Below are 23,648 nucleotides of genomic sequence, written 5' to 3'. Positions count from 1 at the left end.
TATTTACTTATTTATTTATATATTTATTTATTACCTCCGCCAAGGAGGCTATGTTTTTGCCAGGGTTTGTTTGTTTGTTTGTTTGTCTGTCTGTCTGTCTGTCCGTTATTGTGCAACATAACTCAAAAAGTTATGGATAGATTTTGATGAAATTTTCAGGGTTTGTTGGAAATGGGATAAGGAAGAAATTATTAAATTTTGGTGGTGATCGGGGGTGGGGGGGCCCACGGGGGGGGGGGGGGGGGGGGGGCGCAGACCACAAAATTTCATCAAAATCCGTCCATAACTTTTTGACTTATGTTGCACACTAACGGACAGACAAACAGACAGACAGACAAACAAACAAACAAACCCTGGCAAAAACATAACCTCCTTGGCGTGGGGGGGCCCACGGGGGGGGGCACTGATCAGCCTTGGCGGAGGTCTGCGCTCTCCGAGTGCTTCTAGTTTATTTATTTATTTATTTACAGGGGTTGGACAAAATAATGGAAACACCTTCTATGATGCCACAATGTTAGGTGTTTCCATTATTTTGTCCAACCCCTGTATTTATTTATGTCTTTTATTTTGTATAACTCTCTTAAACAACTTAAAACTTGCTCAAAATTGCCAAACATTCAATAATTTTTGGGATTTAACCCATCCAGTGCCAATTTAATTATCTGAATTATTTATTACAAAAAAAAAAAAAAAAAAATTCCCATATAGTAAATAGTAGGTGGATGGGACATTGGTGGTGTGTAGAGTCTTGGATAGGTCAAAGATCAGCAACAAAACTGATTTGATTGCATTAGTATTTTTAATGTAGTGTCTTTTACTCCCGTTTGGACACCTTAGTGGACTATAAACATGTTGGGAGAAAAAAAAAAAAGCCTGTAGGTAAAGACATTGTTGCAATAATCGAGCCAATGTCATAAATGACATCCGCATGGCCGCTGATGCTGGTTCCCCCTCCCTGCTCATTCTTCTCGACCTCACAGCAGCATTCGATATCGTCGACCACCACATCCTCCTCAACCGCCTTCATAATGAAACCAGTCTCTGCCAAACCACCATCAACTGGTTTGCATCATTTCTCTCGGGTAGGATGGAGTACGTCAGCCTGGGAAACACCAAGTCCCAAACAACCCTGGTCACCTGTGGAGTCCCCCAGGGTTCTGTCCTCGGCCCACTCCTCTTCATCACATACATCCTTCAACTGGGCCGTGTCATCAACCATCACGTTGTCTCTTTTCACTGTTATGCAGATGACACGCAACTCTACCTCAAGACCCACCCCAACTCTTCCTCCTCCTTATCATCTGCACCATCATCCTCCACATCCTTCCCCTCACTCTCCACCCTCACCACCTGCCTTGAGGAGATAAAGGCATGGATGAACCACAGCTTCCTCCTCCTTAACAGTGACAAAACTGAAGCCATCTTGATTGGCACCCTCCATCAGGTCCAGTCCTCCTCCATACCCTCCATCTCTTTCTCTAACCAGACCATGCCACTCTCAACCTCTGTAAAAAACCTCGGTGTGAAACTGGACCCACACCTCACATTTGAAAATCACATCAAGCACCTGTTTAAAACCTGCTTTTTCCACCTTAAGAACATCTCCAAACTCTGCCCCACTCTCAGTGTTTCAGACACAGGAAAGCTTGTCCACACCTTTGTCTCCTCAAGGCTCTACTCCTGTAACGCCCTTCTTTATGGGGTCCCCAAGAAACAGCTGCAAAAACTTCAGTCCATCCAAAACAGTGCTGCCCAGGATCCTCAAACGGACCCATAAACAAGAACACAAGAACACCAATCCCCTTCAGAATTACTTATGAGACCACCCTCATCACCTTCATAATAACACCCCTGACTACCTCAAGGACCTCCTCACCCCTCACACCTCCACCCGTAGTCTCAGACCACACAGCACCAACCTCCTTCTCCCCCCCAGAACTAAACTTCAGACCATGGGTGACCGGGCCTTCTCCTCCGCATCTGGAACTCCCTCCCTGACCACCTCAGAGCTCCTCAGTCACTGAACTCCTTCAAAAAGGGCTAAAACCTTCCTGTTTAGACAGGCTTTTTATGGGCCACCATGATGCTCTGTTTTATTCACCTAGTCTTTTATTCTTGATACACTATTTTTTTTTTTTATTGGACTGTCTTCTCTCTGTAGCACTTTGAGATTCTGCTGAATGAAAAGTGCTTTATAAATGCAATTTATTATTATTATCAATTTACATTAATAGTCAAACAAGTTCATTGTATTAGAGACAGAAAAAATACTTACACAGCAAAGCCACGATAATACTGAATACCCTGAAACATAGAATAGTAATTTATAGACACTGAAATATTAAGCATTTGATGATGATGCAACCTGTAAACATTCAATTGGGATTAGAGGCAGAAAGCCTATGTAAATGTGTGTGTATGTATCAGTGTATATATGTATTTTTACATGTATATGTAAGTGTGTGTGTGTGAATATAGCTGGTTTAGATAAAGGGGTGAGAGCTAATAAGCTACGTTTCTTCTCACTCCTTTTTGAGTATGACTCTTTTTTGTATTACTTTTCGCTTCCTTGAATTTTCATTTTTAGATGATGTTGTGCAAAGAACTCACTTAGTAGCAATCAGGAAACTTGTACAATTTCCATATTCTAAATAAATCAATAAAAAAAATTGTATTATTTGATGTTTAGGCCTACACTGCATTGATTTGGTTAATTGTGCAGCTCTACCTGACATGTTTGTTTTAAGTATAAGACAAACTTTCTGTAGTGAAACTATCTCATGGTTAATAGGGTTTAATTTTTTTTTATTAAAATGTGCTGGAATCTTTGAGCAGCCTTACAGTACCCAACAAGGGTCCAACTAAACTAAATATAAGAATTTTTACTGTTAAACTACATCCTCTTCACTTTTTTCATGACCATTTTCAGATTCAAGTGTGTTTAGCAACACTTTTCAACGTGCAAGAGCAGCAACCAAAATGAAACACAAGGCCAAGGGTGCAAAAATATTTATTGCTAATAAACCTGTAGTCAGTTGGTGTATATTTGCTTTATATTTACAATAATAGAGTACAGAGGAATGGGAATGTGAAAGAAATATCCCAACCATTTAAATAAATACAAAGGGACTGCCACTGAACAAGACTACAAACATAACCAACTCCAACTCCTATACAGCTGGACCAATGATTGCAGTGAGGGGAAAAAAAACAAACCTCTATATAAATTTTCATATATATATATTTAAATTATAATCAGTAAATCCCATCCAGATGCATTCAGCTGTCGCCTTTCCGCAGGTTACGTGATGTTAAGAGTTCAGGAGTCAAGCGATGCAGCAACATGGAAGGCATTTGATCGACAATGCAGATGAGCACTTTGTTGTGCTTTTTTTATTATTTGTTTTATCGTGCAGCACTGCTGTAGGTGCCGGAATGAGAGGAAAAAAAAAAAGCGTAACAGAGTGGTGGAGCATTAACGTGCAGCCCTGAATGCCACACTCATTCCTATGGGTTCATGTTATTACTCATCAAAATGTGTTTAGCCGTTTAACATCACATTTACGCCTTTGGCTAGCAACGGCCTCGGGAGTTAAAACAGTAGCTTACACAGTCAGAGTTTTAGTGTACGCATGACAGATGTTCAATTAAAAACAGTATTTACAGTAAGACATGGCAGCAACAAATAAACAATACAAAAAAAGTCACAGTTAACTGAAGTGCATGGAATGCAAACTCTAGACATGAAACTCAAACTTCATACCGTGTTTGTTTTTTTTTTTAATAATATATGATCTGTGTTTTGTGACCAGTGTGTAGTGTTACTAAATAAGTACAGAGCTAAAATATAGTGGACTTCTAAACATGCAGCAAGGTAGGCAGACACGATGCGTCACTGTCAGAACTCCTTAGTGTCTTTATTGTCGAACAGGTGGAGTCTCTGCTCAGCGGTCAGGCCTTCCTTTAGACTCTGCAGAAGAGAAAAGAAAAGCAACAGTTCAGTTTAATCACTTTCAGGCCAGATGTGAGCACACAATCATTGTTTCCATGCACAGTGATGTTCCACTATTATTCCAAATGTGACAATATTCTTAACTCTGAATATTTTCCTTTCTTGTCAGATTTCAGAAACCTCGGATCTTGGTTAATACTTGGGTTGAAGTGAATTCAATGCACTTTATGTTAGTATATGAAGAATGCAGTTACGTTTCTTAGTACTTTTAATATCTTTTCTACCATCCTAATCTTGTTAATTTGTTTCCCGCCTGCCACAGAAACGGAAATTAGTCAAAGCTAAAATCAAACACAGCATCTCCACTCTGAGTCTGTTTTAAATAAATGAGGATATTATCATTACAATAGCAGAAAAATGTTCAGGCATTCCAGGTTTTGGCTTTTTTTTGTAAATGATAACTTGTAAAGTAGGTGTAATTCATGTAATTCAATGTAAGCTACAGACTAAAGGCCTTAGAGTGAGATTTACACAAATACAAATCAACTAATATATAGTTTATCAGTAAGTGGTAAAAATGCAAAATAAGTCAAAAGTTGAAGGAGAAACACATTATGGAGGGACACCAGCATCAACAGAACCAAAATGTTAAAAAAAATATAGATGGATGGTCACTTTACATCAAATAAAACCAGAAACAAAATGTAAAAAAAGAACAGAAAATAGAGTTTAAAGTAAACCCTACAAGAATATGTAATAAAATGTTTACATCTGAGTTCTTTAGTACAAGAGTAGTTTGTGGTTGTTTCAGCCCCTTTTCCTATATTTTGATGTGATTTATTTATTTATTTTATTTAGCCTTTATTTATTCAGGTAAGTTAGTTGAGAACTGATAAATGACTAGTTAGAATAAAACAACTTATCATTTCTACAACTCTAAATGTTTAATAAGTTATGGAGAGCAGTGGGACTAAATACTTACTCTTTTGCAGATATGTAGAGACTATTTGTTGCTTTCTATTTCTGAGTTCTTCTTACATGTCACTGACTAAAACATCATTTGGATAGCTAAAATAAAAATGACAGACAAGAGGAATTGCAAGTAAAATCTTTGTTTATGCTTAGTATTACTGGTTAATCACACAGTGAAAAAGTTTGCACATTATTGGACCTTTAATAAACAAAGATGCTGTAAATCATAATTGACATCATAATTTTCAGTTTCTATAAATGAACACTTTCCTGAAAAACTGAAAAAAGCAGTAATGAAAAGCCAATGAATTCTGCATAGGACATAATTAGTCTGCATGTAAATAAGAATGAATTAGGAATATTGTCTTTTTTTGGAATAAAAGAAGAAACTGGAGCATTTTGTCCATGTAAACATAGTGGAATTAAGCATTTCCCCTCATTAATCTTTAATCAGGAGAGCCCACACACCACACTGATCCCCTCTACCCCACTGTGGATCCTGGTCTGATCATTCACTCCAGACATCCATTAATCACACTGCAGATTCTGAAAAGCCTGTCATCCACTCGTGCTTCACCACCATGCATCTTTGCAGTGGGATATCTGTGCATACGGATGTGAAGTAGCGACTCTAGAGGTGGAGGGCGGAGGATGCGGCTGCTGTCTGCTTTGGTTTACCTAAAGGAGGGGTCCTCAGCAGCCCTAACTGTCCCAGGGCATGTCACGACTCACAGACTGAGGACAGAAGGGGGAAAGACACACCGGCAGCTGTGTGTTAGATCGACTACTACGCCGTTCACTTTGTATCACAATCCCAAGAGTGCAACTCTAGATGGGAGGACAATTATATGCGGCTCAGCAGGAACACAGATGGTGGGCATGCAGCGCTGCATGCAACCCCGCCGGTGACCTGAAGATGGCAGTACTGCACTGGAAACGGTTTAGAGCCGTAGCTGCGGTGGAGAGCGCTGCTTTGACACAATGGACCTCATGAAAGAACCACTCCGCACAATTTGGCATCAACTAATTTTCTTCAGTATTTAAAGTAAGAACACAATCCACCAGTGGTTCAGACCTGTTGTATAAGTGTCTTTATGCACAAAATCGACACAAGTCTGACAGAAATTACAATTATACTGAAATAATTAAATACATAATGAAACTACCTTAATTCTTCAGTCCATTTATGTATATTTGATGATCATGGCTTTGTTTCTTTTTTGACATTTAATATTATTTATGATACAGACACTTGTTGCGCCCTTTGAAAATCCTCCGGCCAAAAATGTACATAAAAAACTGCTATAAAATCATATCAATGTGTTTTTTTTCTGTATAAATCCCTTAAATCATATCACTTCTGTTGAAAACTGCCAAACCTTCTGTAATTTTCAGGATTTTAACCCTTTAAATGACAGTTTGAGTACATGATGACACAAAATATGAGACATTTTCCATGTAATACCTGGTGGAGGGATGTGGCATTGTTTTATATCAGTCTTGGGAAAAGTCAAACACTTAACACTGATATCATTGGAATAGTAGTTTTTGTTCAGTGAAGGACCGTCATGACAAAAAAATGCCTCACTGATTTATATTGAAACATTTTTTAATCTCAAAAAATACTAATGCAATGAAATTAATGTTGTAGCTACTTCAATCACCAGCAATTTAATATAGAAAACATATAATGTTATGCGTTTTTCCCCCATATATAAAAGTAACGTCACATATTCAAACTGTCATTTAAAAGACTAAATTCCTGAAAATTATTGAACATTTGGCAGTTCTGAGCAGAGCTGAAGTTGTTTAAGAGACTTATACTGAAACAAAGCAGAAAAATATTGATATGATTGTTTTAACGGTCTTTAGTGCATGTACTTTTTTGTCTGGAGGTCCATTAAGGGTAATAAACTAGACACATCTAGGAAAAAAATATTCATGTCAAAAAAAGACGCCATTAAAATCACAGTGTATACAATTATTTTCCACTTTAAGAGAGTGTAATCTGCTAATGAACTTCAGGCCTGATCATAAATTATTCATAAACGTTTTCCAATTTTAACTCTATAAGTGCCATTTTAAAGGGATGTGGCCCTACTCTTTTAACACCGAAACACTGTATTTTCCATATAGTAAACACTACGTGGAATTGTTTTTCGAGTGTCAGTCAAACATTAAAAGTAAAATTATTAAGTTACATTTTCTTCTAAGACTGCATGATTTAATGAAAAAGTTTTCTCTGTGATTTGGATATTTTTCCATCAGTATCTCTCCCTTCTGTCACTGAATCATCGCTAACACAGTAAACCTCTAAAGTGCAGCCTTTTGTGATTATGTAATTGCACATTCTGACACTGTGCCTGTGATTCCATTAATTGTGCAGCTCTGACGCCCACCTACATTTTTTACGCTTAATTTGGTGTTCCGTTCCAGACTTACGATCCTTTGAGTTTGATGCTCACTGATCCAGATTATTTATGAAGGTATTTATTAGTTTGACTTTTGGGTTCATTTCTTAAGTTTTCCAGTTTCTGCTGAAGTCGAAGGTTATCATTTTCCAACCGTACCGCATTTTACAGTCTAATATCCATGAATATCTTGGTTCTTTAACCTTTCATATCAGTCATAAAGTGTTTTTTTTCCCTGTTAGGCATCAACATTTCCTGTATCTGAGGTGGTTCTATCATACAAGGCCACAGTGAGAAACGAGTTAAAGAAAGTTGAGATATGAACATGTTCTTGCGCAAGCCCCATTGGATGATACAATCTGAGTGGAAATGCTGGAGCAGGATGGATGACTGGTATGAGTCTTCACAGGAAACTCACCTTTGACCTCAGGGTTCGCTCTGAACGTTTGGCTGCAGCAGCTGCCATCTTGAGGATGTCAGGGTTGCTTTTGGACTTCATGATATCTGAGGAGGAAATATGGAAGAGTTAAAAACAGTGAATGGAAACAGAGAAACGGACCGGTATCCAGGTGTAGATAAGTGTAGTCACCGTATCCTCCTCGCTCCACCTCCTCCAGCGTCGACTCCCCCAGAGCCTCGTGGGCCAACTGCAGCTGGTCTCTGAGCCGGCCCAGATCCCGCTCAGCTTTGGCCTTGACGATGCTCAGCTCCGTGTAGATGTCCTTGTACTTATCTGTTGCATATTTCTTATCCTACAAACACATTGTTTTCCAGATCAGGGAGAAGGTGTGTCATAAGCTTATTATAGCCAACAAGAACTAAAATTAGATGTGAAAAGCAATGTGTGGTTTTTTTTTTTTTCTTTTTTTGAACAAATGAAAACTAAGAATGAAATAAAAACAGTAAAATATGCTTCCTTTTCCATGTGCGTTGATAACTGACGTGGACGAATAAAATGTCTTTGCACAACATGAACCTTAATCATGTCAAGCATTTTTCTTTATTACTTTTCAGCCTTTATAAATTAAGGCTCGTTATAACCTGAAAAGCACGGGAAACTAAAACCAGTCAATTCCTTAAATAAAAATAGAACTATTTCTGCATCCATGAAGTGAAATTAAAAACATCAGTAAAAACATAACCTAATGAACGTTTCAAAACTACAATAAATCTACTTCAAACATAAGTTATTATTCTGTCTTTTCAGCCTCTACAAACCAACGATCTCCTGAAGAACAGTAAAACTAAAAGGTTTTAGTAAATAAGTTGTTTCAGAGTAAAAATACATGAGCATATGCAAAAATGACAAAGATTAAAAAACAAAATAAAAAAAAACAAACTAATGGACATTTCAGAAGTATAACAACTCCAGGAGTCCTTATAGGAAAGTATTATCTGAATTTAATTATTTCTCACTCTTTGGGCAGCTTGAAGTTCGTCTTTCAGGGAGTTGATTTCCTGTTTTAGATACTGGACCTCTGACTCCTTCACTCTCAGCATCACCTACGAAAAAAATAAGACCAGGTTGATAACGTCACAAACTGAATAAGATGAGGAGCTTCTTCCAATGTTTCTAAGGCTATGTTCAGGCAGCAGGTTTTAATGCACAATTCAGATTTTTTTGGTGAAATCTGATGTTTTTTTGTGTGTTCGTTCATATTATACATTAAATGCGACTTCTATCAGTTTTGAGTACGAACTGAATGCGACCCTAAAGTGACCTGAATACGCAAAAGAGGTCCTGACGTAATACGTGACCACCCAGGCATGCACTGTGTTTACGGAAGTAAATATATTGTCCCCACCGCTTCTTCTCCTGGGATGCAGTATTGTGATGTTTGTCGCATTTCAATGATGTAAGGTTGGACAAATGCGACCTGGCCCTTCAGACTAAAGTCGCGTTCCAAAATATCAGGTACGTATCGGATTTAGGACCACATATGGAAGTGGCCTCAGTCAGATTTGAAAAAAAAATCGGATTTGTGCTGTTCAAACTGTCTTTAACAGATCAGATACAGGTCACATATGGCCAAAAAAAATCGGATTTGGGCCACATTTGCCTGCTGTTTGAATGTAGCCTTCGTGTTCTTTAGAGGAGCCTGAGGAGAATCAGCTGGTTTGACTCATTATATCAGCAAGTCTGTACTAGTGTTTATCAGACTGGATTTGAATGCATTTTAAATTCTGCTTCTTTGAGAGTTCCTTCATGGAGCCAAAACCTATCAAAACATGTTTAACAAATGCCCTACGACCATTGAAACCAAAATCCATTAGCTTGTCATTAGTGTTGATTAGTCAGACTGCATTAAATCACCAGTGCTTCAAATACCAGAAGATGATGTACAGTTGGAAAATAAAAGCTGACTATGCAGATTCGGGGGTTTGTGTGCATCAGTGAAGTGGTTCCACATTGTAAAGTTAAGCTGTGATTTTGTTATTAATGCTACATAAATGCAAAGCAACTAGTGAATATCCACAGTTGTTACTGTTTCAGGCTCACTGCACAAAACACCAATGGGCATGTGTGTTCAGTGTCTCCAAAACTCATTTCTTAGTTTTATGTCCATATGCATTAAAATAATCTGATATATTTGACCTAAATCCCCATAACTGTAGTAGCTGAAACATGATGGATTAGAAATACGTCATAGTTGTTTGAAATTGTATGGCATTATTTTCCATTTACTAATCACACCTTTGTTTGTTCACCTTTAAAGACCTGCAACTATTTTGAGGAAAATCAGGTCATTTTCTATAGTTATTAATTTAGTGATTGTTTTTGAGATGTTCACAAAAGCTCAGAGTGAATTCAAAGATTCTTAAATCAAAACAAGAGAAAACTGAATTACTTGTCAATTACCAAAATGAAATCGGCTTTTACAAGTGAATCAGTGTTGCAGAAAATGGCATGTCCATGTTGACTATGGAGCCCCTGAACGTCCAGATGGGTCTTATCTGATGACAGTAAACTCTAAAACTACATTTTACCTGAATTATTTACATATACTGATAGGATTAGTGGCTCAAAAGTTATTAAACATTTTAGATCAGTAGATATTTCAAGTCACCGGCAACTGTTAAATTCTTTGACGGTTTTTTTTAAACATATTTGGACAGGAAATAAACTCCATATTGCCATTTTCTTGTCCCTTACTTCTAACTCGTAGAGCTCTTTTCCCTGTATGGTGGTGTTCGTGTCTCCCACTCCGTCCTCTGATGTCATCGAACGCATCTTGGTGATTTCTGCTGCGAGTCGGTTGTTGAGCTCCTAAAAATACCATAAAGTTAAACAGAAGTAACAAAAGAGAACTACACTCTGTGTGTGTGTGTGTGTACCTGGTTGTGTGCGTTGAGCTCCTGGTTCTCTCTCTGACACTGCCTGAGGGCCTGCCTCTCGGCCTCCAGTGCCTGGGCCAGGTGGGCGTTTTCCAGGCACTTCTGGGAATACTGCTCCGACAACACCTCGATCTCCCGCTGGAACGAACACAGCTCCTCCCTGAAACACAGCGGCGCAGACACTGCAACATCTGGACGAACCTGAGACATATTCAGACTCTGGTGCATTTATTCTCATTATGGAGTAGACCCACTGTGAAACAGGAGACTGTAACATTTCTGAAATTAGTGCCATTAATGAAGCATTTTAACCCTTTAACGACGGCAACCTCTCCGGCGCTGCATTTTGCACTTTACAGCATTCAAATTACTCCTAAGATTCTGAGCTTTCCGACTCTATATAACGCTTTACGGCAGCAATGTGGGACTCTATTACAAGCAGAAAGGAACTGTTTCAGAGACTTCCACACAGGCTAAAAAACGCAAAACGCGCAAATGCAAAATGTGCAAAACCAAAAAGCATGTTTGAGCAGATGTAAAATAGTTGAAAGTTTATTTATGCAATCTCTAAGGACATCTACAGTTGTTTTTGATAACAAATATGCTAAAAACTTGAAGTCATTTTTTTCCTTTTTTACTAAAACACATTGTTTTAAGTGTTTATTATTTAGAATAATGATAATTAATGGCCAGATACTGAAAGTTAAGTTCTTCCTCAAAGCAAAGGTGCAAAAGAATTGGCAAAAAAGACATTTTCTGACACTTTCAATCCAAAGAAAACATGAAGACACCTAGACAGCCTGTTCCAATGGTCTGAAAAGGGTTAATTAGTTACTCAACTCAAAAACAGCCTCTGTTCAGGGTCAGTAACAGATTAGCATAAACCTGAGAGCTGAAGTTCACACCTGCACTTCCAGTGAAAAGTTCGAGCACGCTGAAGACCTGCAGGTGAGCGTCGCCTGAGTAACTAAACATGTCGCTGCAGGTCTTGACTGACAGCTGCAAAATCTGACACTACAGCATCTCACCAGTGCTCATAGCAAATTAAACGGTTCAACTGTTAGAAAAAAAAAAAAAAAAAAAAAAAAAAAAAACGTCAACTGCACCTGTCATCGTATGTTAAGATTCAGAATTCGCTCTTCAACAATGTGACTTGTGCTGATTATAAACTAAATGACTTTTCAGGCGATTTCACTGTCACTATTGGAATAGTATGAGAGTTTTGAGTCAATCCTGTCATATCGATCATAGGGCGTGAGGTGGTTCCTTTACTCATCTTGAATAGAGAATAGTAAAGTTCAGATTTTTCCACTAAAAGGAGGCTTAACATACAGCCCGTGGGCCAAAACTGGCCTGCCAAAGTTCTAATTTGTCCCACAGTATGAACGTGGAAAGAGCAAAAATTATACTAAAGTAATTAAGGTGTCATACTTGTTTTGGTTCAGGTTCCACATTCAGCCCAAATGTGATCTCAAGTAAAATAACAGCATAATAACCTACAAATAATGACTCCAAATTTAAAACAAAATTTCATTGTAAAAAGTCAGTATCAGATCGGTATCAGCAAAACCAATCCTAAAAAAAATCAGATCGGAAGCAAAAAAATCCAGATCGGGACATCACTACTAATTAGGACTTAGAGTTTATTGATTTTAAGAGAGCTGTACTGAAATTTATGAGCCCTAATGGACATGCACTAGAAAACCAAGTGAAGCTGTGTATTTTTCACTCATGTCGGTCTGTGTGAGACCAGGATTAAGTCACAAAGACCTCTTTCGATCGTGACATCTGACGAGTGTAATGATTGCGTTAATACCAATCTTACGAAAGCCTGAAACGTAAAACTTACTCATGCTGTCTGCGTATCTCCTCCATGTCTGCGTTCTCTGCGTTGTTGTTAGCTTTGCGAGCCTTGTCCAGCTCTTTCTCCAGCTCTGTCCGGTGGGCATTTTTCATGGCTTCGATGGCTACAACAACATACACAGACGGCTTTTACCTCCGAACATCGTCGCTACGGAATCGAAGCGTTTTGCATCGGTGACTGTTCTTACCGGCGATGGTGGCCGCCGTCTCCTCTGCCAACAGTCTCTCCTTCTCCTCCTGCAGATTCTCCAACTCTCTCTGGTGTTTCCTCTGCAGCTCGTCGATCACCTTCTGATGGGACTCCTCCATGGCGGCGAAGCCCCGCTCGCATGTCGCCTAGGAAACGGGAGGAGGGTGAGGGGCAGCTGTGAGTTTGCAGGTCGTTCTGATGCGGACCTAAAGGTTCTCCTGAGCGTTAGATCTGAGCAGGACAGAACCCAAGGCCTCTGAAATAAAAGCCAGAGCATGCTGAAGGCCTGCTCAGTTCAATTCCAGAAAGCTACAGCCTGTTAGCCATGAGCAAGTCCAGCCTGTGTGAGTATAAAAAAGGGTTAAGAGGAATGACAGGATAAACGATACGATGAAGGGATGCACAGACGACGACGGAGACGGGGTAAGAAAGAATATGTAGTCATTTCTAATTAACATCGTCCACAAGAAAAGAATGACACAGATGAACTTCTACTGATGTATAGAACAAACTCAGGTCATGTGTTAAATACTGAAAACAATCCTAATCAGCCTGGAACACAGCAGTGACAGATAAATGGTCCATTACGGAGATGATTAACCCATGTTTTATCGTAAGATATGGCCTGATGTCCCTTTGGATTCTCACTATCTATTGTTTTTTGGTTTTGTTTTTTCAGTTGCTGATAAATTGGGAGGTAGTTAGATGATTAGACTTGATCAGATTTCCTGCATTTGTATGACTTGAACATTACATTTTGACATTATCTGTTCTGTAACACCATTGATGCTTCCTCTCTTGAATTAAATGTGAAAGAAAATCACAAATTTGAGAGAAAATGTACTGTCATAGTTCTTACAGTCAGCGGTTTTATACTTATTTCATTTCTTTATTCAGTGGGAGTGAGCTATTTAGTGTTTGGTCTCTATGTTCCAAGTGTATCCAATAGACCAGAACAACATAAAACCTATAGAGTCAATATGTACACCATTTGTTAAATTATCACAAGTCATTTCATCATCTCAATAGTGAGCAATGTCAGTGCACATTATAGACTTAAGCTTAAGCTGTCCTGCAAGTACTATCAAACAGATTGGAGATAATCAAATGCACCTTTAAAAGGAAGTCAAGTCTGTTTAGCATATTTGAGTGATGTGGGGAAACACATAATAGAACAAGTGGTGCCAGGTACAACAAACCCCGCCCCTCGGACATATTTCGCCAATTATAAATAAATAGGAAGATTTTAAAAATTCATAAACAACTGGAACCTTGACCTACTGTTCCCAAAATGTAATGAGATCCACTCTGGGTCACTGGCAATCTATAAAGTAAATTTGGTATGAATTCAACAAATAGTTTTGCTGCTACAGACATGTCAAATTTCATCCATTATAAGTAAATTGGAGAAAAAAAAAAGATTAAAAAATTAATAAAAAATTGAAACTTTGACCTACTGTTCCCAAAATGTAATGACATCTATTCTGGGTCAATGGCAATCTATAAACCAAATTTGGTATGAATTCAACCAATGGTTTTGCTGCTAAAGTGTTAAAAAACAAACAAACTGAACCAAAAACAATACCCCTTACACCCCTTCGGGGGGCGGGGCAATAAACCTCATCCATACACACTTCTGTCCACATGCTTTTTCAATGCGGTGCAACTTTCCACTAGACAGGGTTTCAATGGTCTAAACACTAGTCCTGCTTCCGCTGCCTATTCACCCCCACTAATCTGAGTACTCAGTGAGTGCCGGTGTCCTCGCTGTTTCTCTGCTTTGGTCTGGCTGTGGCCAAACAGAGGAAAAAGATCTCAGCCTGTTTTCACAGGGATAAAACCCCCTGAGAGCCCAGAGTGGAGCTGTGAGAGGCTCAGCTCACCTCCCCCGCAGAGCAAATGTAAACTTCCTGCTCTGACATCACAGCCAGTGCCAGCTTTATTTACAGGAGTGTCTGCCGTGCATCTTATGTGTAAATATATTCTAGGTCAAAGCAGGGACATGGACGAGCATCAGCTATTGCCTAAAATTATCTGCGAGGTAAACATCTCAAATGTCACAAAACCACCGATCTGCTTCAACACACCGACTGTCCATGTGTACCGACTGCACCAACTTACACCAGTTTTGTTAACTCATCAAGACCCAGAGCTACTTTCGTGTCAATTCCCAAATGAATTTTTCTCTCTATTTAACCTTTCTTAAGTTATTTATAACCATTTATTATAATATTATCCTCTGAATTTTGTGTTTTTTCAGTGAAACTCAGGTTCCTATATTTAATTTGTTGATCATGTAAATGTTCTTAAAAGGTCAGATTAACATTGATGGCTATATCAGAAACAGAGAAAACTGAAGAAAAAGTAACTTTTTTTTAGCAAATATACCGATGACTGAATATAAATCAAGAGTCTATATCTACTGTCACTGATCCAACTCCACGGGTTTTACTGGTGAATCAATGTTGTAGAAGATGATGGTGTTTCCATGTTCACTACAGAGCCTCTGAACGTCCAAGTGGGTCATTTCTGATGACCATGAAAAGATGACAAACTGCATTTTACATGAATTATTTACATGTATTGATAGGATCAGTGAATCAACAGGTATTAAACATTTTAGATCAATAGACGATTTTGTTCGACGGTGGATGTTTGGGGCTTTATGGGTTAAATAAATGTTAATACTCTCAATGTTATCACTCAAACTGTCTATATTTATCCTTTGGGAATTGTTTACTATGATTATTATAATGTACTGTGTGAATTTACACTAATTACATCTTTACAGCCTTTACACACTGGGGAGTTTCTTTTGCGATGAATTTGTGACTATTTTTCTTTTTTTGTACAGTTTTTGTCATTAGTTCTTTCACAGGGGCCAATATTTCAGAGTGAAAAAGCCAGAGTTTATTTTTCTGAGCTTTTGCAGCCCAATTAAAACCATCAAACAATCATTTGTGTGAAGTTTACGTCATGTGACAACACTGGTGGAGCAACAAACTGTTGATTTTTAGCCACAGTTAGATTCGTGTGAACGACAAAATGATGAAGATAATGAAATGAACTGTAGAGCAGCATCCAGGTGATGTTGAATCAATGACTGTCCAATGGCCTGGACTGAATATATCTGAATCATATGTTAAATAATAAAATGAACTGTAGAGCAGCATCTGCAACTATGAATAGAGAGGAGTTTCTGTAACATGAGTGTCATATGAACCAGTTTGGACCATGTGAGTCTTTTTACTTGGACACTAGACACAGACGCAAAGAAAGAGAGGATTCTGGATGTAATCAAAACATACAGGCGACAGATGAGGCTCCAGGTGATGTTGAATCCATTACTGTCCAGTGGCCTGTTCCGAACATATCTGAATCATATGTTAAATAAGTGTTGGGAATGTGGCAAAGTCGCACCACTGCTGCTGTGAACAGGGTATCCATTAGACCAGAACTGAGCACTGTTACTGTACATTAGAGACTTGAGCTAGAATAGTTAGGATGAAACTTTTCACTCAAGGATATATCGTACATCTGTGTTGTTTTTCATTACGTCCCAAGTGTGTAAAGTAGAAGTGTCAGACTCATTTTGGTTCAGGGGCCATACTTAGACCAATTAAAGCTCAAGTGGGCCAGACCATTAAAATAATGACATAACCTAGAAATAATGACAACTCCTAAGTTTTTTATCTTTGTTTTAGTACAAAAAAAACCCCATTAAAGTATGCAAATATTTACACTTTACATAAAGATGCAAATAACCTAAAAAAAAATTTCATTAGAAAAATTTGTGCAATTTTAACAATATTATGCATCAACTTATTATTTATACATGTACATTACACAGACTGTTACACTAATATTTGGCAACACGCATAATATTGTCAAAAATTTTAGACTTTGAAGTAAAATTAGAATAATTTCTACAATATTACAGCTCAGCTTATTATTAACACAATTTACAGATCACAGTGGATCTATAAATGCACAAAACATTTAGTAACAGGCAGAAAATTGTTAAAATTGCATATTTTAGGTTCATATTTGTTTTTATTTATGTATTTATTTGCATTTTATTGTGAAAGGTAAATGTGTAATGTTATTTTTTCACTTAATTTTTCAAGAAGAAAATCTGTAGTTGTCATTATTTACAGGTTATGTTTTTTTTACTTGAGATCACACTGGTCGGTATATGGAACCTGAACTAAAATGATTTTGACAACCTTGACTGTTAATATCTTCAGTGTAAGTTTTAGACTTTGATTCCATGGGCTGGATTGGAACCTTAGGTGGGCCGGATTTGGCCCACAGGCCGCATGTTTGACACCCCTGGTGTAAAGGCTGTTAAGGGTTCGATGTGATGAATGTAGTAGCATTCAATGATGAAGCTGCAGATTGAAACCAAGTAAATACCCATCTCCATCCATACCACAGTCTGATGGTGGTTTATGCCTTTTGGATGTGAAGGAAAAAAATTAAATATAATAGGTGTGATTTTCTGTATTAAAAGTACTATAATGTTTCAATTTCTCATCTCGTTTTATATTCAAGTGTATGATCCACATAACGTACATTACAAATAAATTTAACCCTATATTCATTAAGCCTTAAATATAAAAGCTGAACTGAAACTGTTCAGCGTAAACATTATAGTACTTTTTTAACTCAAAAAAACTGAAGCTCAACCATTTACTCGTATGTGTTTACAGGACATTTTGACTGATCCAATTTACCACATCCACCTTTATGCAAGAAGCAAAGGTCACAACTTAATACAGAAAAACAGCAAAAGCGACACTAGAGTCAGTATTTGGTTTGTCCACTCTGGGCTATTGTAGAAACATGATGGTGACTCCATGGAAGAGGATCTGTTTCTCCTGCAGATTTAAATGGCTGATAATGTTTATTGTCAGGTGATTATATACAAATGAAAATCTAGTTATGAATAATTTATTCCATTACATCAACATAAATCTTACACACTACGCCTTGAATTCATTAATAATTACATTTATCAATATATCTTTTAATCTTCCACTACAACAGTACACCCTATAAAGGACCTGCTGTAACATTCAGATTACAAGTCCTCATGACTTTTAATTTAAGGTTGTAAGTGATTTTACGTGATCTAGCTTAGACTTCAACTCACCTATACTCAAGTATCTGAACCAACTGCAACCCATTCTCCAACCAAATGCATTTATTTGTGTTTCAATGAACTTTGCTAAATATTGTAATTGTCAATGACTTTGGAATATATGGCTCTCATAAAACTCATGGATTTGAGAGTTATGCCGTAGATTTAGTGTTTCCATTTTGGATTTTTGTTGACAATAAAAAAAACACAAAATTATCAATAACTTAATTCTTGAAATTAGCTAATTTTGTTACTTTTAATGGTGAAAACATTACCGAAACACTGCTGCCATGAACATTTTCCATGCAAAACTCAAACTTGACCAATATAATGTTGGGAACTGTCCAGAACCAGGTCAGTGGAGTATTTATTTTAGTTCCTTTTACCTCCATTGTACTTTCAAGCCAATATTATCTGAAAATACTATGAGGGCCAAGTGACTTCTTTTTTTTTTTTTCCAGCTGCATTATGACACACTACTATGATAAGCCCTTGTTCCAACTGTGCTTGAAACCGCTACTTTCATTATTAGATAAAATGTCCATGACTCAGTGTTCACTCATTATCTTCCAACTGGATCCTGTGACCTTCAACAGCAAATAGAGCTGTTGGCTCAGCTGTCATTCAATTGCCATAGGAATGTCTTATTTCTCTTATCATAACTATCTCTACTTTGGTCACATCATGTCAAATGAACCAACATTTGACTCTGACATGCAGCTGAGAGAACGATTAAGATTATCGAGACTTTAATTTGTCTAAGAACTGGAGAATTACGTCGAAGTGTTAATTAAAGAAAAAGGTTAGTGCAAAAAGCTAAATGGAAAACAGATTAGAACATACATTTAGTTCAATGTATCTAAATGCTAACCACCTAGTCTGTTTCTAAATACTGAATATGTTAAAAGGCTCAGCTATCGGTCATCAACACCTCAAAATGCACCACAGCTGAGTCAAAGGGTTACATTAATGAGCAAATTATACTAACACCAGAGGAACTCATTTCACAAGATAATGGTAGTGAAACCTCCTGAAAGCTTCTTGTATTATTTCATTGAATGTAGTTAAATATCTCAGGTATTTCAATTTCTACGAATGATGGAGATGAAGCTTAAACAAAATGGGTTCCTCAGTGTGGAACTACTGCATTGCTCATGTTAATATCAACCTAAGATTGTTAGTTGTCATGCAACACAGAAGAAAACTGGTTTACGGAACCATGAGCGAGAATAGGGTGAGCAAGGTTAGGAAGGCAGGTAGGGGACGGGGAAAGAAAGGGATCTGGGAATGCCACAAAGGAACACAAGGCATCACAGATGAGGACGGCAAGGACAAGTAGCGCTTCCACCTTCAGGTTTTCCAGGTCTTTCTCGTATTTCAGCCGAAGAGTCGTTATGTCGCCCTGCTCTTCGCGTCGTCTCATCTCTTCGGTCATGACTGAGACTTGGTTCACCAGCTCTTGAATGCTCTCCTTCAGGGTCGGTGTTTGGGCTGAAGTGAGATGCAACGGTGCGTCCTCAGTCCTGTTCGGATTTGCTGGACTCATCATACTTCTGAGCTCCTCCATTTCCCGGTCATACTTCTCCATCAGGTTAGTCCTTTCCATCTCATGCTGCTTCTTCAGGTTCTCCATGCAGTTTGTTAATGAGTCAATTTCCTTTACGTTTTCTTCTGAGCGGAGACGTAATGTCTCGCTGCCTTTTGCGATTTCCTGCCTCAACTTTTCCATTTCCTGTTCATAGATATCTTTGACCTCCTGAAGCTCCTTTCTGTGCCTTGCTATCATGTCATGAAGTTCAGTGGTTTTATCCACAGAGTCTATGGGCTGGCCTTCAATGTGAATTGAAGTTTGCAGCTCCGACTTCAGAGGTACCTCAGACAACTGCCTCTGAAGATCTTCTAATTTGGACTGGAGATCTTTGGCAACTTCTCTCAGTTTGGGACAGTTTGCACATTCCGAGCTACTGATCTGAGCTTCTGCTTGTTTTATCTTTTTCTCGTGCTCAACCTTAAGTCTGATTGTCATGTAAGACAAATAAGTTTCCTTAAGGGCATCGAGCAGATGTTCAGAGGGCTGTTTCAGCTGTCTCCCAAACGCGGAGCTTGCTAGAGCCAGTGACAAAAGCTTCTCATCTTTGTCCAACTTCAACCTGGAAACAATCTGTTTCCACAAATCTGACTTTGCTTCCAAGGTCTCTTTTAATTCTTTGAGAATGAACACATTTGCTTCATTGTCAAGCCAGCTGTACATGGATGAAAAATCTAGCTTTGATGCTGCCTCAGTCTCAACTTCACATTCTGCTTGTTGACAGATTCTTCTAATCAAGACAATCAATTGTTTCTGTGCCATCATCTGTTTTGCCAAACCTCTTACACAGCTGTGTCTTTTTTCCTCTGGCGTTACTATCATGGTACCTAGCAGTTGGCTCCAGAACTCACCCTCTAATACCAACATCTTGTCTTTTTGGCTGACAAAGACTGGCTTTTCTTTTGACAAACCAAGGTAATCTGTATCAAGTAAAGTGCTTTTTAAGTCCCCTAGCATCTTCTCTACATTATTATCTACATTCCCTAATGTCTCTAAAACTTGATTAATTGCTTCAGATTTCTTTTCAAACTCTTCTACAACTTGCTCTGTAAGTCCTTTATCAGCAACCTGCTCATCTCCTGCCTGAAAACTCTCACTAACGTGCTCTGACTTTTCAACTCTACCTGTTTGTTTTTCTAACTTCTCTCGTAGCATCCTTATTTCATTTTCTGCTTCTGCTAGTCTCTCTCTGCTGACTTTCTCAGATTCCTGGCTCAGTCTGATTAGTTCACTGTTCCTGGCTTCAAGTTCACCACAGCGCTTTTCTGTTGCCTCAAGTTTTGCTTCTGTCTCAAATAACTTCCCGTGAGATGCTTCCAGTAGCTCATGGAGTTGCTCTTTTTCAGGATGTAACTCCTCATCTTCGAAGTCTGCAGGGAAGCCCAGACCTTTCAGTGTGGCCTCTTTCAACTGCAGCTTCTTCTCAGTGTCTTTTAGGGAATTACCAAGCTCCTCTAATGTCACCAGAGCTTCATGGAGCCTCAGGGATTTCTCATTCAGCTCCCTCTCATAGTATTCCCTGTCTATGGCACTGGCCTGGTTTTCAGCCAGTTCTGCCTTTAACATTTTTAGCTCTTCCATGACAAGATGATGCTGTTTCCCACCCTGCTGGCTGATCAGCTCAACTTTCAGTCTGTCTATTTCTCTGTCAGCCTCAGTCAGCTGGTTCATTATCTCTTGACATCGCTGTTTCAACGCCCCATTTTCACTAGTTAAAAGTTCAACCTTCTGAGAGAGCATTCCAATTGTCATCTCATTTGTCTCTGTATGGTTCTCAATTTTTGAGAAGGGACTGTAAGGCATTTTAAGGCTTTCAAAGTTTTGTCTCTGAACTTTCCCAACCATGTCCTCCATAGTTAGAAGACGAGCTTCGTATGCCCGAATGCTTTCTCCCGCCCTCGCTAAACTCTTGTTTATGGTTTCATTTGCTATTTCTTGTTGGCATTTCCAGCTTTCCAAAAGCTTCTGGAGTTGATGTCTCTCTGCTGATTCTTGATTACAACTATGAGATCTTAGCAATTTTTCCAGTTCCTTTGTAGTCAAAGTTTTGCCAGTTATCAAGTCTTCTAGTTCCTGAATTGCGTCTGGGCTGTCCTGGAGCAAGAAGCTAACGGTTTTTAAGACAGGTTCAGGGGGAGGGCCTTCAAGAATAGATGCTTTCTGGGTGTCAGAAAAGTAGGGTTCCTTGATGGACAGGTGAGAAAGCGAGAGGCCAAGCTGTGCCTGCATATTGCGCTTTTTCAGCTCTTGCAGCTTCAGGAGCTCTTTGGTCTCCTGGTACTTCTTTGTTAAACTCTGTGCTTGAGAACTAACCAGTTCTGGCCTCTTCGTCTGGGGCGTCACATCAGCCTCCAGACCCAAAGGGTGCTCCAGCTTGGAAAAGGGGACCAGACAGTTGGTTAACACACAGCAGGGGACACACAAGCTTGCTAATAATTCTGAGCATTATCTACCAATTATACTTCTACTTTCTATTAAAAAGTGACATTATAGTTAGCATTCCCACATTATCCTCTCAAATCATAATATGTAAATGAACAATGATTCACAACACTTCAAAATTCCCGGTGGTTAAATGATGTGAAGTAAAAGCAAAGGAAAGCGTTAAATGGCCAGTTGTTAGTAAATCAAAACAGAACATGCACATTAACTGGTTAACAGTTACTTCATGTAGTAAGTAATGCAATATTAGTTTCAGCTGGATGGTTTACTTAAGAATGGAAGGAAACCAGATCCTACAAACACATTTGTGCAGTTCTCTGCTCCAAGTTCATGTCTTGCACCAAAGCAACTTCTTTCTACATGGAGACAGTGAATCCAACTACATTATGCAAAATTGTTTTCATTTCTTTCATTTCAGGTCACTGAAATATTATATTTCTACAACAACAACAAAAAAACAACACAAAACTGCAAACATTATGTGATGAGAATCACAGCTGTGCCTACCCTAAAATCATTCATAGACATACTGAATCATCTCTCACTTTGGCAAATCCATCCATACACTGACATAGTAGCACAGAGTTTCATCAAAGTCATATATTTATGCCAAGACAAAGCTGATAATATCTGTTAAAAGAGCAAACAAATAGATGGTCTGTATAGAAGTTAATAGAAGATGAATCTGATGTCCATGCACATAATGAGAAAACGAGCTGAGAAGTTATTATTCATATGTTGAGACAAACATTTCAACAATTAAAGCTTTTGCACCAGCAACTGGGGAGGATATATCACTCAAAAATTAAAAGTAAAATAGAAAAAAATTAACAAATATATCTACATATAGATATATAAAAGTGTGGTGTGGATTAATTCCTGTCTGCCTTGTATATGTTAATGAAAAACTATTTTCTTTAAATAAATCAATTAGCACATTTTGAAGCACTGGAGTCTGTCTGCCTGTTCATTTAATCAACTTCATACCTGGCAATAAAATATATTACTGTATTAACACAGTCACACAATGTGCAACACTGTTCATTTGATCCAACACACCTGCAGACAGTTACCATGTGACACACCGTACCATATGCAATACACTTTTTAACACACGTGTACCGCAAATTAGTTTTTGGGTTGGTTAACCTTAATTTTCTAGTTTCCATTTTTAATTTAGAGTGAAATAATCCTCTTATAGTCACATGAGCAACTACAAAAATTGGAGTTGACTGGTTCATAATTAATACAATTCTCTAGCATGCTAAATAACTGCTAGCATGAGTTCAGACCTATGAAACAGAAAGGAGGGATTAACTAGTAGAAGCCAATGTAGTAATAAGTTCTTTATGTTTTTCACATGCACCGAACTCATGCAGAGGCACATATCTGTAGCCATCTTGTTGCTTTTAAGTCAGTTTGATGTTTTCTTATATTAAAGTACAACATGCAGAAGATGTTATAAAATGGAGAAGAAGGTACGGCTCAGAAATGGGCATGGAATTTACAACAGGACCTACTCTGACAGCAGAGAACCCTGTTGGACACCGAGTAAACTAAGAACTCACCGGAGAGATGTAACCTGTCCGGATGTCCTGCTCTCTCTCCAGGGCCGTTCGCAGCTGGAGTTCCAGCTCCTGTTTATGATTGTTGGAGTCGAGGAGCTGTTGGTGACAGCTCTCCAACTGTGCCTTCAGGTCCTCTATCTGAATGATGCAAAATAGAAACATTTATTGAATTAAACATACTTT

The 23,648-nt window shown here is 38.3% G+C and overlaps 1 protein-coding gene across 2 annotated transcripts in view; it reads right to left on the bottom strand.

Moving 5' to 3' along the window:
• Positions 1-2,994: 2,994 nt before the first annotated feature.
• Positions 2,995-23,648, bottom strand: part of LOC115439233 (myosin phosphatase Rho interacting protein) — a 56,702-nt gene continuing 36,048 nt past the window's right edge. Inside the window, exons 15-24 of one of the 2 annotated variants that reach the window (XM_030163036.1) lie at positions 23,466-23,603; positions 21,769-21,828; positions 12,723-12,870; positions 12,521-12,638; positions 10,672-10,831; positions 10,490-10,603; positions 8,752-8,838; positions 7,925-8,087; positions 7,754-7,839; positions 2,995-3,970 (exon numbers count right to left, since the gene is read on the bottom strand). In XM_030163036.1, the coding sequence (XP_030018896.1) occupies positions 3,899-3,970; positions 7,754-7,839; positions 7,925-8,087; positions 8,752-8,838; positions 10,490-10,603; positions 10,672-10,831; positions 12,521-12,638; positions 12,723-12,870; positions 21,769-21,828; positions 23,466-23,603 (1,146 nt within the window). In that variant the 3' untranslated portion in view covers positions 2,995-3,898. The remainder of the gene's footprint in view (positions 3,971-7,753; positions 7,840-7,924; positions 8,088-8,751; positions 8,839-10,489; positions 10,604-10,671; positions 10,832-12,520; positions 12,639-12,722; positions 12,871-21,768; positions 21,829-23,465; positions 23,604-23,648) is intronic. The other variant, XM_030163038.1, reaches the window with a different exon arrangement.

The sequence above is a fragment of the Sphaeramia orbicularis genome, chromosome 19, assembly GCF_902148855.1.
Source record: "Sphaeramia orbicularis chromosome 19, fSphaOr1.1, whole genome shotgun sequence".
NCBI classification, from domain to species: domain Eukaryota; kingdom Metazoa; phylum Chordata; class Actinopteri; order Kurtiformes; family Apogonidae; genus Sphaeramia; species Sphaeramia orbicularis.
This window is presented reverse-complemented; position numbering and strand designations above follow the sequence as displayed.